Source organism: Notolabrus celidotus, chromosome 20 (genome assembly GCF_009762535.1).
Source record: "Notolabrus celidotus isolate fNotCel1 chromosome 20, fNotCel1.pri, whole genome shotgun sequence".
In the NCBI taxonomy this organism is placed as follows: Eukaryota; Metazoa; Chordata; class Actinopteri; order Labriformes; family Labridae; genus Notolabrus; species Notolabrus celidotus.
In genome coordinates this window covers 29257453-29271545 of record NC_048291.1, presented here as the reverse complement: position 1 = coordinate 29271545, position 14093 = coordinate 29257453, and the positions used below count along the sequence as shown (strand labels likewise).

Sequence of the window (14093 nt, the reverse complement as noted above, 5' to 3'; positions counted from 1 at the left end):
ATCAGTAAAGGGTGTAGTGGGGGGTTTCTTCACTGAGCGGCCAACCTTTCTTTCAGCACAATTACCTTAAAAAATGAGCTTCTTTATATCTCAACTGCAGTTTATTCTGCAACCTTTATAAAGACCCAAAAACTCCATCTTTTAAATCTCTTTTTAAATCTCTACATTTTATAGACTAGCTTTTCTGTGATTTCACCTTTCAAACTGCTTAAACTTCATTAATTAAAAATGTATTATTTATTGTTTTATTTTTCATTTTAATGCTCTTTATCTATTTCTATTTTCTCTGATGTGTCGTCTTTTAATTTTGCTTTTTATACCTCTATATTAACACTGATTTATTGCTCTACTGATTCATCACTTTATTCTGTTTATTTTGCATTTAGTCTTTTTAACATTTTGCATTGTATTTTTTGTTTTTTGCACGGCCTGTTGAAGGTTTATTTGCTTTCCTCCTGAGTTTCTGTCACTCTTTGTTTGTCAAAGCACTTTGTAAACATTTGTTTTTAAAGGTGCTGTATGAATAAACATATTATTCTTATTATCTCTAGTTGCTGTCTTTCTTGGTAGCAATTTACTAATATTCCTATAAAGTCTAAATATTCTCCTTACCTCTGTTGGACTCCTGGAACACCACAGACTTCCCCAGCTCAACACCCAGCCGTCTGAAAAATAGATAAACACACTTTATTATAACAGAAACATGATATATTATAAACACTCTATCATTCAGCCTTTAAACCCAGCATGCAGCATTTTAATTTGCTTCATATTCTTAATAATAAAGGGTTAAAAAGCACATTTACTGTCTGCAGAATGAAAGAGAAACCATATGTTATCTGACGCTGTTTGTTTATGCTGCATGTTAAATAATGCTGCAGGATGGGAGTCAGACACATACCTGTCCAGGTGTTCTGTGACATTAATGTAAACAGCAGTAAGCTTTAGGTAACCAGTACAAACAGGTAACCAGTACAAACCAGGTAACCAGTATAAAGCAGGTAACCAGTATAATAAAGTAGGTAACCAGTATAAAGCAGGTAACCAGTACAAACCAGGTAACCAGTATAAAGCAGGTAACCAGTATAAAGCAGGTAACCAGTATAAAGCAGGTAGCCAGTATAATAAAGCAGGTAACCAGTACAAACCAGGTAACCAGTATAATAAAGCAGGTAACCAGTGTAAACCAGGTAACCAGTATACAGCAGGTAACCAGTATAATAAAGCAGGTAACCAGTACAAACCAGGTAACCAGTATAATAAAGCAGGTAACCAGTACAAACCAGGTAACCAGTATAATAAAGCAGGTAACCAGTACAAACCAGGTAACCAGTATAATAAACCAGGTAACCAGTATAAAGCAGGTAACCAGTATAAAGCAGGTAACCAGTATAAAGCAGGTACCCAGTGTAAACAGGTACCCAGTATAAACCAGTATAAAGCAGGTACCCAGTGTAAACAGGTACCCAGTATAAAGCAGGTACCCAGTGTAAACAGGTACCCAGTATAAACCAGTATAAAGCAGGTACCCAGTGTAAACAGGTACCCAGTGTAAACAGGTACCCAGTATAAAGCAGGTACCCAGTGTAAACAGGTACCCAGTATAAACCAGTATAAAGCAGGTACCCAGTGTAAACAGGTACCCAGTGTAAACAGGTACCCAGTATAACCAGGTACCCAGTATAACCAGGTACCCAGTATAAAGCAGGTACCCAGTGTAAACAGGTACCCAGTGTAAACAGGTACCCAGTATAACCAGTATAAAGCAGGTACCCAGTGTAAACAGGTACCCAGTATAAACCAGTATAAAGCAGGTACCCAGTGTAAACAGGTACCCAGTGGTCCGTTAGTCATAAACTCACTCAGTGATCTTCTTGGCCAGCTCCGTACACGCTGCGGAGGAGTTAGCAGAGAACACTCGGTACCCGCTCTTAGCCACGTTCATCCTGGACCTGTCCCGGGTCGGTTCTGAACACGCTGACAGGTGAGAGGAACCTTAAACACCTTTAACCCCTTAATAAACCGCCTCTGATGCGGGTTTTCACCTCGTGACGTAGGAGGCGGTTAACCAGCTAGCTAACCTGCTAGCTTGCTATGTTAGCTTGTTTACAGAGATCCTTTGAGCTTCATAAACTCAGCTGAGAGGGTTAAATGTTGATGTTTCAGCCTCTGCTCCTCCAGGTCCTCAGGTGTTCTCCTCAGGTAAACTGACACCTGCCCGCTAGGAAGCTGCAGGAAGACAACTGTTCACGGCAGAGCTCTTCTTCGGTGGTGTTTAATGTCGGCGCATACACCATGCTAAAAGCGCATTACCGCCACCTGCTGGACAAGAGAGGGAGACAGCCGACTGGGAGGTAAAATAACAGACAGAAAACTCATGAAAATGAAGTTTAACACATTATAAATGATAGATTTAGATGCTTAAAATTCACATGAAGGGTTTTTATATAGTAATGAAAAAGACTTATGTTAATAGGCTTACTTATGTCCCTTTAGCAGGGGCGGATCTTTGGGGTGGGAAGTGGTGGCCACAGATACGCTCTTTTACAAAGAAGAAGAAGAACAAGAACAAGAACAAGAACAAGAAACCTTTATTGAAGGCATTATATATGTTGCAGGAAACTTGCATACGTATAGTTATACATATTCCAATATTCATAACATAGACCACATCAAGAGGGAATGCCTACAAAACATCTCATCCGTTCCTGCTGAAGGTGTTAAACAGAGCACTATAACCACTATGCTGGAGAGCTGCTGTGAGTTTCAGCATTAAAGGTAAACTTAATAATCTGAATCTTATGTTTTATCTGACTGAAGCACAGAGCTGAGGAGGAGAACACGATGGCAGCAAGACATCCAACGAGAGGACCAGCTTGGTGGCCTGCAGGATCCAAAATCCAAACATGTGCATGTCTGCAGTCAGCACTTCACTTCAGGTAACTTTAACATCACCTTTTTTAAACAGTAAGAGGTTGTTTCAGGGGTAACAAAATCCCTGCATGATACAGCACATCATCATCAATAATAATCTGGTGTATGGATTTCACTAAAACATGCCAATCTAAATTAAGTTAAGTTTAATTCATCACATCCCGTGGGATTCACACACATGCTAATCTTGCAAAGCAGATATCAGGCTGATATATCTCACAAAGCTTCACGCTGACACTCTTCCTCCCGGTCTGAGAATGATCGGACCAATCAGCATCATTTCAGGAGAACGTGGTGGCATAAGAAACTTCTTACTTCTGCATGGTGAAGTTAATGCACAGGGAAAAAATGCACCAGGTTCTAAAGACATACGTTATCTACCATAATGGTATGTTTGGAATGCTGCAGAGTGAGCACAGCAAGTAAACACATTAGTTGTGGCATTATTGCAGAGAAATGATGAAGAGGTATTCAGAGTATCTGCATTGCAAGACAAAGCTGCAGGCCTGTAAACATCGGCAGCCCATGATGACTCCTGATTCCTGCAGGTCTTGACTGAAGGTCGACGCTCGTTGCTCATTCTGTATTAACCCACATTTAATGCAGTATTCTTTACATCCACTAGATGTCATTGCTCATTAGCTCTGCTCTTCAGCCCTGTGGCTTTATATGTTTCATATTAAGATCATAAGATCTCTGATTTTCTAATGTAGACCTGTTAAAGGTGGCTCATATGAGCTGGTCTGGTTTTGCAGTGAGGGTGTGGACAGCAGAAATAATCATAAACCATTACAAAGTGTCTGCTTCTTCTTCTTCTTCTTCTTCTTCTTCTTCTTCTGCAGAAACGTGGATTGATATCAGCAGAGTCGACTGATGTTTAATCATTGACTGAGCTTTTGATTTGTTTGATGCACGCTCACCTTATCTGCACCCGGACCAACAGGTGTGATAGGTTTACAGCCGAGCGAGGAGACACACGTACGGTGACCTTATTCCTGTGAAGTGTCTGTGTCACCTTAGTGGAATAATTCCACCTGCAAAAGTTCAGATGTTGATGAGCCGGTGTTAGAGTTAGGTTATTCTTCAAAGTGTCTGCTCTACGCTCAGTTCTCACTCCAAACGTCTCTGTAAATGTTTAACATGGATCATGTATGTTGTTGGCAGCGTCTGCACATTGCCCCTCCCTGCAGAGGTAATAAATATCACCTCAGACTCAGCTTTTATTAAGATATATGAGGACTGCTCCCATGTTTGCTTTCCCTGCAGACTCCTGACTAATTGGCCCTGTTTTCCTAACAAAGTGTGTCATAAACGTCGTCTGATCACTGCTGCTGTTACAGAAAAGAGAGAGACATAGTGCAGAAAAGTGAAGTGTTGGCTTCCAGTGAGGGTTATTGGATGTTATAAAACAGGTAAAGTAAAGCTAAATGGACTTAAAACTCTGTGATGTGACCTTTATCTTGTTAGACGCACAGATCAAACCCAAATGACGCCTGCCCTATTTCTGATGGACGTCATGCTGTTTCATTTGCAGTCTGCAAAGTGTTTATTACATTTACGTCGGCAAAGCTTTGAGAGGAATTCAATATCATTACAGGTTAATCTCCTGAATGGACTGTAATGGTGACGATGGAGGGAGAAAAGGTCAGAGCCATGTGCTTCTTTATCTTACTCTAACGTCATAATCTTCATCCACAGCATGTATTACAGATCTGACTCTCTTATTTAAGGAAGATTTGTCTCCTTTCTCTTTTCATCAAACACCACCTACAAAGGTGAGGTGGGAAGACGGAGAGAGAGAGAGAGAAGAGGGGAGAGAGTGTAAAAGAGAGAGTACAGAGGCTCCTCCTCGTTCGCTGCGTGTGTTTTCTTGTGTGTTTTTTTCCGCCTGTTCTTCACACACTCTCTCGCTCAGCAGAGATTCAGAGGTGGAGAGCAAATATTCTCACTGGGAGGAGAAAAAAAAGGGGGGGAAGGGAAACAGATTGGCTTCCACTCCTGTCAGAAAACAAGAAAAAAAGGAGAAGAAGAGGGGTTTACTTTAATCAGCCCTGCCTTCTGCACGTGCTCAGTGAGGCTGTGTTCCCAGATGGAGAGGATGCAGGGAGAGGGAGAGGTGGACCACCTGGAGCGACCAAGCCCACTGACGGACAAGGAGAGGGTGATGATCCAGGACTCGTGGGCAAAAGTCTACGAGAACTGTGATGATGCTGGAGTGGCCATACTGGTCAGGTAAGCTCTTCTTTTCTAGACTTTCTCCTGTTTTTATTTAAAGTGTGATGAACGCAGAGTCAGGAGAATATTCACCTTTGAGGACAAAAGTTGTGACAAAGATTTGAGCTTGTTCTCTATTTTTATAGCATTTTGTCCTTTTACTACTCAGTAGTGTAACTGCAGCTACTCCTGGAGACAGTGGACATAAATACTATAAACACATCTTTTTAAAGCTACTGTGACAAACTTTTATTTAGTGTTGACTTTGGCGCCCTCTGTGGTAAAAAATGGTACTTCTTGCTGATTTAATCCTGCCGTACTTCTGCTGACACAACTTTGAACTTTGCAGAGTAAAGGTAAACCAAGGCTGTGTTTGTAACGTGCATCAGTCTGATTAAAGCTCCTGTAAGGAACTTTTGCTCTGTGTTGATTTTGGCGCCCCCTGGACAAAGTGGCACTTCTTTCTGCTTCTGCAAAACAACAACATTTATCTTACATCCTGGCTGTTTGTGCAGGGTGCTTTAAATCATCTGATCTGACACTGATTATAAATAAAATACTTAAATATAAAATCAATACAGTACAATTAATAAAATAAGTAAGAGTGGAAAGAAAAGTTAAAAATAAGGTAGTGTTAACAAGATCAGAGGAATATTAGAAATAAATAGATAAGTACATAACTAATTAAATAAGATAAATAAATGTTAAAGCAATGATTATAATAATAATGCAGTCCAGGGTTAAAACACCTACGCTGCTGCAGCATTTTCAGACATTAAAGGTGCTTTTCAACTGCAGGAACTCTCATCAGGAACTGAGAACCTTTAGAGGAACTGTGTGCATTTCAACTGCAGGAACTCTCCCCAGGAACTAGGAACCTTAAAAGGAACTGTGTGCATTTCAACAGCAGGAACTACAGTCTGGATTTAGTTCAAGGGTAGTTAAATGCCTCCTCTTAAAAGTCCCCGCTTCAAGGGTAGAACTTTCCAAAGGTGCAGGAACTTTGGGGGTGGGGCTTGCCACCATGAATGGTTCTGATTGGTTCAGCACTTTGATGTTTTTTTGCATCAGTCTTTGGGATGGAGTCTGAGAAGAAAGCATGCAACCAATCAGCCGATGACGAGGTGCATGCCTTGCTATTCTTATACGAGGAAGAGGATATCCAGCGGCGACCTGAAGCACTGATATCGCCATTATAATTTCATTCTTCATCTGTGCTTCTTGTCAAGAAATCAGCCCTCGGTGATAATAAAGTTTACCCTTACCTTTCCCTTGATGGACTCCATTGGGCTCAGGTGGCGAAGGTTAGGTACAGCATGCAGGAGGAGGAAGAGGAGTTCTGATTGGTCACTTTTCATGTTACATCACTTTAGTGTGTGAGGACGTTCCTGCAAAACAAGGCGAGTGATAAAGAGCATAGAGCAGCAAAACTCATCCAGACATGCACCTCCTGTTCTGTCAGGAAGAAGAGCAGATGAAGTGCGTTCACACACTCAGCCCACCCTGATGGAGTCTGGATATTTTAAGGAGTGTGTGTTTGAAAGGAGCTCAACTTCACTCACTCTCAGTTTGTCTAACGTCATGTGATCTAAAGCGATATTCTCACCTCTCCCTCCTTTCCTTAACAAATCCACTTTGTGATGCACGGTCCATTAAACAAAAGATTAAACACCATAATCCATCTGCCCGACATCTCTGGCACCGTGGAGCTCCCTCCCCTGGAAGAGGTCACGGTTTGATGCCAGGTTACCTACAGCAGCACGTCCACGTCACCTCTCCTGTTCTCTGAGAGACTTTAATCACACAAGAGTTATCTCTGCAGCTTTTAAACATTTGTTCTGAGATTGTTTTAATCATTCACAGCTGTAAAGAAGGGGAAGATGTTCTCACAGCAGCTGGGTGAGCTTCACTGCATGCCTGTATAATCCTTCATGATCGCAGGAGGTGAAAGTTGAGAGGGAGGGTAGCAGAAACAGCGCAGGGCGTGAAGCTCTTCACACTGTAAACCTGCAGATAACGGATCCTATCACAGATGGCTAACGATTAAGAATCCCTGCCGCTGCTCTGACTCTGACTCTGACTCCTCTTCTCTCTCTGATAAACATGTCCTCTCATTTCCTTCCTCCACATTCCTGCACAAAGACCCTGTAACCTTGAGGAATCTGAGGAATGGGGTTGGATCGATAAGCATGACCACGGTGAATTCTGCTCTGAGTCCTTCAAACTGAACGACAGCAGAGGAAATGTGCAGAACGATGATTCTGGAATGAGAAAGCTTCCCCTGATTCTTCTCCTCAGTCGGTCCCGAAGAATAGATACGAGCGGATTAAGAGTCCAGTGACCATATCAGAAACTAATGAGGCTATTTATATGCAACCACAGGTCATGCAATTACACCACAGAAAGATTAAACAGTTCCTCATTAGCTCGCAGTGAAACAGGGATACTTCTCTCCGCTCTGAGCCGAGAGATTAAGACACCTCCTCTTCATCTATCATCCCTCCGTTCTGAATGTTTAAACTCTCGAGTGAAACCTCCAGAAACCCAGCCACATGTTCCAGAGCCAACAGAAATATTTGCTTCCTTTTTGTGTTCTGTGTTGCAGAGATGAGACATCAGGATTAGATAGGCAGCAACCAGATGCATTGGCCCCCGTCCCAGACTTTGGGAGGGGGTGGGAGGGGGGCTCTTTAAGGTTCCTCTTCGCTAATTCTCTATGACACCTCCGAGGGTCAAACGGGGACACTCGTTCACACACTGTGAGTCTGAAAAGAGAGCCTGGAACTTAAACATTAACCGTAATCCAATCATAACATAATAAGCGTTACAAGGTGTGTTCGAGGTAACTCGAGGAGGCTGTGACATTCCTCTCTCTTCACACGGCTCCCTTTAATTTCTCTCTTTTGTTCAGTGTTCTCATAAGTCGTGCTGAATCCTGCACTTCTTTTTCCTTCTTAGAAAATAAACATCTGATCCATGAAGTAAACAAAGACCACATGCAGAAAGAAGAGAGATAACGTGACTGAACCGTCTCTGCAGCCCTTTTCACACAGCAAGTTCAAAGCAGGATTGTTCCTGTAACACCTTGTCATCTGTTGAAATCCTGAAGATACGTTGAAGTCGTGCCTTTAAGGAACTCTTAATGATCGGTAACAAGTCATGCCTGTTTTGCTTCATGCATGACCCTGGTGCTGTTACACGACACCAACAGTCCTGTGAATTGCAGCGTCCTCTGTAGCATGTGATGGGAGTGAGAGTCCTCGCTAGCCTCGAGTAAGAAGGTGCGACGCAGCACTTTGCAACGCCGCACATTGCAACAAGCTGTTCTGACTCCAGCGCCCTGTCTGGCGGAGGAGCAGAAACTTAATGAAGCACAGATTTCAATGAAGAAAACAAAACAAAGTATCAGCAGGCTGGACGGAGATTGCAGAGGCGCTGGGAGTGTTCAGAGAGACAGTGTTCATGATTTTAGATCTTGTTAGCTTTTAATGTTTATGTTTATGTGAGGGACAGGAGAGCTGAAGAGAGACAGTAATGTGGGGAGCAGAGAGCAGGTTAAGACATGCAGCAAATGGTCGGGGCCAGGAGTCGAACCTGTGACTGTCGCAACAAGGACCATTGCCTCCGTACATGAGGCACGCTTAGACCGCTAGGCCAACGGCGCCCCATGATCTTGTTAGCTTTTTAAAGCAAGTGGGATAGAGGTGCATGAACCATATTCGAATCCACGTTGAAGTGTTGTGTGTTGACTTGTGTTAACACCGAAGGTTGTCTGCTTCTCTGCTTATAAAGTGCAAAAGCAGGAAGATAGAAAACACCCTGACATCAGGTGTCTGAAGCTGGTTGGTGCCGTTTGTTTACATGACGTAGCTGAGTGGGAATGTTAGATGCAGCATGATGTTTGACGCATGCATGCATGATGTAAGAGTTTCAAGGCGGTGTGATGGTGGGTCTTCCCTGAAACCCAGTTGCAGAATCTTTCTGTAAAATCAGCAAGCAGCAACCTCCAATGCAGCAGTGCTAAAAACTGCAGTTCATGGAGGATCTGCTTGAGGCTGGCTCCAGAAGTACTGTAAACCACATCCACACCCATTCAAAGAAGCCGATCTTTACAGCAGGAATAAACATGTTTACAGCCTGGTCCAAAAGACCAGTGGAGTCTGGATAGCTCATGTCTGGATCGGCACACACTGTACGGGGGTGGATTTATTTCTAACTTGGCAATTTCAAAGATATTGAGATTACAAGTCTTCCAATGAGAGGCACAGCTGACTTGATTGACAGGTGGGAACACTGTAGCTGTTGGCGAGGAGGCTCAAAGCCCCGCCTCTTTACGTCACACTCGCTCGGCAGCAGCAATATGGTTCCTGCCTCAAAACAGCGCTTCAGAAACAGACGGGTGACATCACGAAAATCAGCTACTTTCTGCAGACGGCGGTCCACCAAAGAGTCTGGCTCTGCTCGAGGTGTCTGCCTGTGAAAGGGAGTTGTGTTTCTCAGTGTTTGATCTGAGCTGATTGATGACTGATAAGAAGAACAAACAGATACCTGGAGAAGTGAAACTGACTGACAACAAACCCTCATTAAAGCCGTTATCCTTTACGAGCTGACTTTAAAAGTTTACAGGAAGCTACATGAATCATGTTCTCCTTTACAAGAGCATGAAGAACTTTATCTCTCTCCCACACCTGCTGTGCACCGGCTCTGACCGGCGTACAAACACTGAGATTAAGACTCTGAATAAACTGGAACATGCTTTCTCAAAGCCCGAAACATAAACAGTTATTCAACATCCCAGACTCTATCGGAGCGGGATCAGCCTGCAGGAGAAACATCTGGTACGAGAACTTTATCTGATGCTGCGATCACGGCTGCAGGATGAACTACACTTGATTGTTGTCGTGATGTCAAGAGATGCAAGAACACATTACGAAAGGGAGAAATTAAATTGGAAGTTGTGCAAAATAAGAGCACTTCTGCTTTTTGGAATTAATGCAAGTTTAGTGGCACAGCATGTCGTGAGTGTTAGTGTACATCGAAGGCCTCGCTGCAAGAAGGAAGCATGAACTAAAGACATTAATCATCCTCCTGCTCTCTCTCTTAAAGGCTTTAAAGAGTTTGTAGGTGTGTAGATTTAAGAGGAACTAATGAAGATAGATTCCCTCCTCACCTTCAGCTCACAACAAATATGTAGGCGTGGTGATTTAAAGGCTAATAACTGTAATCATTCACTCGTCCTGTGTGGTAGTTTCTCTGCAGCTGGATGTTTTCTCTCAATGATTCTGTCAGATGTGTGACTACATCCCACACCGAACCAAGATAAAGTTAAAAGCAAACATTTAAAGGGAAAATATGCAGCACTCTTATATTTACACACGCTATCTCGCCAGCAAGGGGAAAAAAAAAAAGAGAAGATGAATGTGGGTTTTTTGCAGGATGGAGCTGTTGCAGTTCTGAAGGGGCGGTGAGATTAGTGAAAGCTTCACAGCAGCTGCTCACACTCACATCTCTCTCCTTCGTCTCCCTCTCAGGCTGTTTGTGAACTTCCCCTCGTCTAAGCAGTACTTCAGCCAGTTCAAGCACATCGAGGAGCCGGAGGAGCTGGAGCGCAGCGCCCAGCTCAGGAAGCACGCGCACAGAGTCATGAGCGCCATCAACACTCTGGTGGAGAGCCTGGACAACTCGGACAAGGTGGCGTCCGTGCTGAAGCTGGTGGGAAAGGCCCACGCGCTCAGACACAAGGTGGAGCCCGTCTACTTCAAGGTACAAGAGTACAAGTTTCATGGTTCAAGCTGACTTTTACTTGTTGTCCCCATCAAGTAAAGTCACCACGAAAAGAATCACAACGTACTGAAGCTGTGAGCAACGAGAGGTGACCTCTGATATAGAGGCCACACACTGCTAGCTAGCAGCTGCTGCTACTGTTAGCTTAAAGCACAAAGTGTCTTACTTTGAGCCCGGATCAATGCAGCGTCTTCAGACAGTCCTCTTCTTCGTCATCCTCAGTGTTTGGCATCACGATGTCTCCTTACGTTAGCGGTTAGCATCCTTATCCACAAAATCAGATGGAACTTAGAGGTCTTACAAGACGCCAAGGTTCTTACGTAACTGATGGCTGTATGTCGTCTTGACTACAGCGAACCCCTCTGTCTTCAAATCCACCGTCACACTGTTCATAAGCATAGATTTACGTTACACGGACGATAAACTGTGTGCAACAAACACACGTGAGTAATCCTAGCATGCTGCATAAGACCAAGAGGGAGTGAGTCCACTTGAGTCCACTGCTAGTTAGCTTAAAGCACACAGTGTCTTTCTTTAAGCCCAGATCAATGCAGCTCCTTCAGACAGTCCTCTTCTTCAGTGTTTGGCATCACAGTGACTCCTTTCGTTAGCGGTTAGCATCCTTATAGCCTAAATTAGATGGAACTTAGAGGTCTTATACGTGATATGGTTCTTCCTTAACTGATGGATTCATTTCGTTTCGACTACAGCGAACCCCTCGCTCATCAAATCCACCGTCAAACTGTTCATAAGCATACATTTGCACTTGCTGCACATGACCAAGAGGGAACAAGTCCAACATGTGCAACAAAAACATGTAGAGGAGAAATACCTTGCAGGATGCACACACACACACAAAAGTGAAAGAGTTCACGGGACACAAAAACCCTCCAAAATAAAAGCTCCCCTGCACGACATGAACTGTACAATAGTTCCTACGTAGCTTTATTGTGAAAATCCAACCTCTAAGCAAAGTCGATTATGAATACATTACTGAATAATATCTGTGAAGGACGAAACACATGGAATGAAGTAACGTTTATGGTGGTTAAATATAGAGGCAGAACAGAAACACCACAACTCACCCTGCAGGGTCTCTTTTTAGGTGAGGTGGCGACCTCTAGTGGTCATAATGATTATTACAGGGTCAGAGGAAGAAGTCAGGGGACACAGGGGACATGAAGAGCAGCATTAGGACTCATGGGATGGATGTTTGTGTTTATAACTCACTTAAAACAAAAGACAAAAAGCTGTTCACTTTGTTTATTTGTTTGTAATGTTAAAGGTGACATATCACGCTTTTTTCATCAACATATATTGGTCTAAGAGGTCCCCAAAACATGTCTTTAAAGTTTATGCTCAAAAAAACACTTTGAAATCAGATTTTGGCATGCCTGAAAAGTCCTCTTCTTCAGTCCTCCTCAGAACAGTCTGTTTTCCCTCTGACCACGCCCCCTCAGGAAGTGGATGTGTCTCGGCTCTCCAGCACGTTGATCTAATGTTTACATGTTGGCTGAATATACACGGCTGCTCAGAGATCGCGTTACTTCAACCCTCTGAATCTGATCCAGACGGAGAGGCGCCTGCAGCAGGACCTTTCTGAAGGATTGGTCATAGATTTAGTGTTTCTTGTTGTTTTATTTGTCAGCATGTCGACGTGTGTCTTGGTACACAGCTACAGCTATGACATGTAGCTATGCTAACTAGCGCTAGCACTTATCCATGAAAACTAAAAATCATCCATTAGATCTTCAAATCTGCAGACGTGGGGAGTCAAAGCGACCTTTGTGTTTATTAAGACAGCCTACAACTAGCATGCCTCCCTCCTAAGCTCCTTGTTAGCACACATGTGTGCAGGGAATGAAAAACGGAGGAGGGGTTGAGTTGTATTTTATACAGTCTATGGGCTGAACAAGCTCCGAGCTCTGACTTCCTGTTACAGACCGGATGGCGTTGTTACGTAACAAAAACACTGAAAACTGAAACGGCTGGTTTCACACACATTTACAGAAAGGTGGAGAAATCAGAACAGGGGCAGAATGGATTCTTTTCATTCTCGGGGGGTTTGTAGACAGGGACACAGATTTCAGGTAGAGAACCATTAAAAAGTCCATTTTGCATGATATGTCACCTTTAAGTAAATCATTTGAATGACATCACATCGCACCTCTTTGCATTGGCTTTTAAGACCTGCTGAGCGAGACATCCAACATTTTATTCTTATTCTATTTATTGTGTCTTTTTCTTGTTTTATCTATCGTGTTTTTAATATCTATCCTTTTTTAATTACTTGTGTTTTTAAGCTTGTAAAGCACTTTGGATAACTGTGGTTGTTTTTTAAATGTGCTGTATAAATAAAGTTTGACTTGACTCGACATATCTAATAAACCGAACATGACTTTATCACTTCTGGTCATTAAACTCGACTGATTATTAGTTTTGATGCTCAGGTTTTCTTGAAGATAACTGAGCGTCTCATTGTGTCTCAGTTCCTCAGCGGCGTGATCCTGGAGGTCCTGGGAGAAGAGTTCTCAGAGGTCGTGACCCCCGACGTGGCCGCGGCGTGGACCAAGCTCTTCGCTACGGTCTACTGCAGCATCACAGCCGTCTACGAGGAAGTGGGCTGGGCTGAGATCACGACTTCAACTGGGTGACGCTTTCATTCTGGATTACATGGACCGCTAACATCCAGAGACTTCCAGTGTTTTAAGGACACAGCTTCACGACGGATGGACGGACTGTAACGACCTGAAGGGAAGCGATGTATCTAATATACAGTAAATGTAATCTCAGATAATCACAGCCTTTAACGGCTCATCGTGTAAATTAAAGCTCTAGGTGTGTTTTATACGCTTGTAAAGGACCAAACCGTTTAGAGGGCGACGATGCAATCAGACACCCATCAGAGTTCAAGAGGTCACATTTGACTTGATGTGCCTTTGACTGAATGAAAAGCTGGAAACTGCCGTGTAGAGACCTCTCTCTCTGAATATCATCCTCTCATCAGTCCTCGTGTGTGTTACTCATGAATCATTTTTAAACACTTACTCCAGATGATTTGTATCTGTACCTACATTTTTAAATAAAAGGAAACCCTCTGAAGTTCCCAACACAATGTCAAATCCTTTTAAACTCTTAGGCTCTAATCCAGCTCGTGGCCT

The 14093-nt window shown here is 43.1% G+C and overlaps 2 protein-coding genes across 9 annotated transcripts in view; one reads left to right on the top strand and one right to left on the bottom strand.

Annotated features, from left to right (window-relative positions):
* The window catches only part of LOC117831990 (phosphoribosyl pyrophosphate synthase-associated protein 1), a 58825-nt gene extending 56539 nt beyond the window's left edge, over positions 1–2286 (bottom strand). For all 5 annotated transcript variants that reach the window (XM_034710927.1, XM_034710928.1, XM_034710925.1 and 2 more), the window contains exons 1-2: positions 1863–2286; positions 613–665 (exon numbers count right to left, since the gene is read on the bottom strand). In XM_034710927.1, coding sequence (XP_034566818.1) covers positions 613–665; positions 1863–1945 — 136 coding nt within the window. In that variant the 5' untranslated portion in view covers positions 1946–2286. The remainder of the gene's footprint in view (positions 1–612; positions 666–1862) is intronic.
* LOC117831994 (cytoglobin-1-like) lies at positions 1843–14042 on the top strand. Of its 4 annotated transcripts, XM_034710933.1 has the most exons (8): positions 1843–1984; positions 2182–2354; positions 2821–2939; positions 4201–4346; positions 4532–4578; positions 5024–5166; positions 10680–10911; positions 13422–14042. In XM_034710933.1, exons 5-8 carry the CDS (start codon positions 4555–4557, stop codon positions 13584–13586), a joined length of 564 nt encoding a protein of 187 aa, XP_034566824.1. In that variant the 5' UTR covers positions 1843–1984; positions 2182–2354; positions 2821–2939; positions 4201–4346; positions 4532–4554; the 3' UTR covers positions 13587–14042. The 4 variants fall into 4 exon arrangements, with proteins under 4 accessions (XP_034566824.1, XP_034566825.1, XP_034566823.1 ...); XM_034710934.1 differs by lacking the exon at positions 4201–4346; XM_034710932.1 differs by lacking the exons at positions 4201–4346; positions 4532–4578.
* The last annotated feature ends 51 nt before the right edge of the window (positions 14043–14093 follow it).

Excerpts from the sequence above, each read along its gene's own strand:
- LOC117831994 (XM_034710932.1), top strand. The coding sequence starts at position 2,907 with ATGTGCATGTCTGCAGTCAGCACTTCACTTCAG. Across the intron at positions 5,167-10,679 it reads GGAGTGGCCATACTGGTCAG|GCTGTTTGTGAACTTCCCCT; the intron begins GTAAGCTCTTCT and ends TCTCCCTCTCAG. Across the intron at positions 10,912-13,421 it reads TGGAGCCCGTCTACTTCAAG|TTCCTCAGCGGCGTGATCCT; the intron begins GTACAAGAGTAC and ends ATTGTGTCTCAG.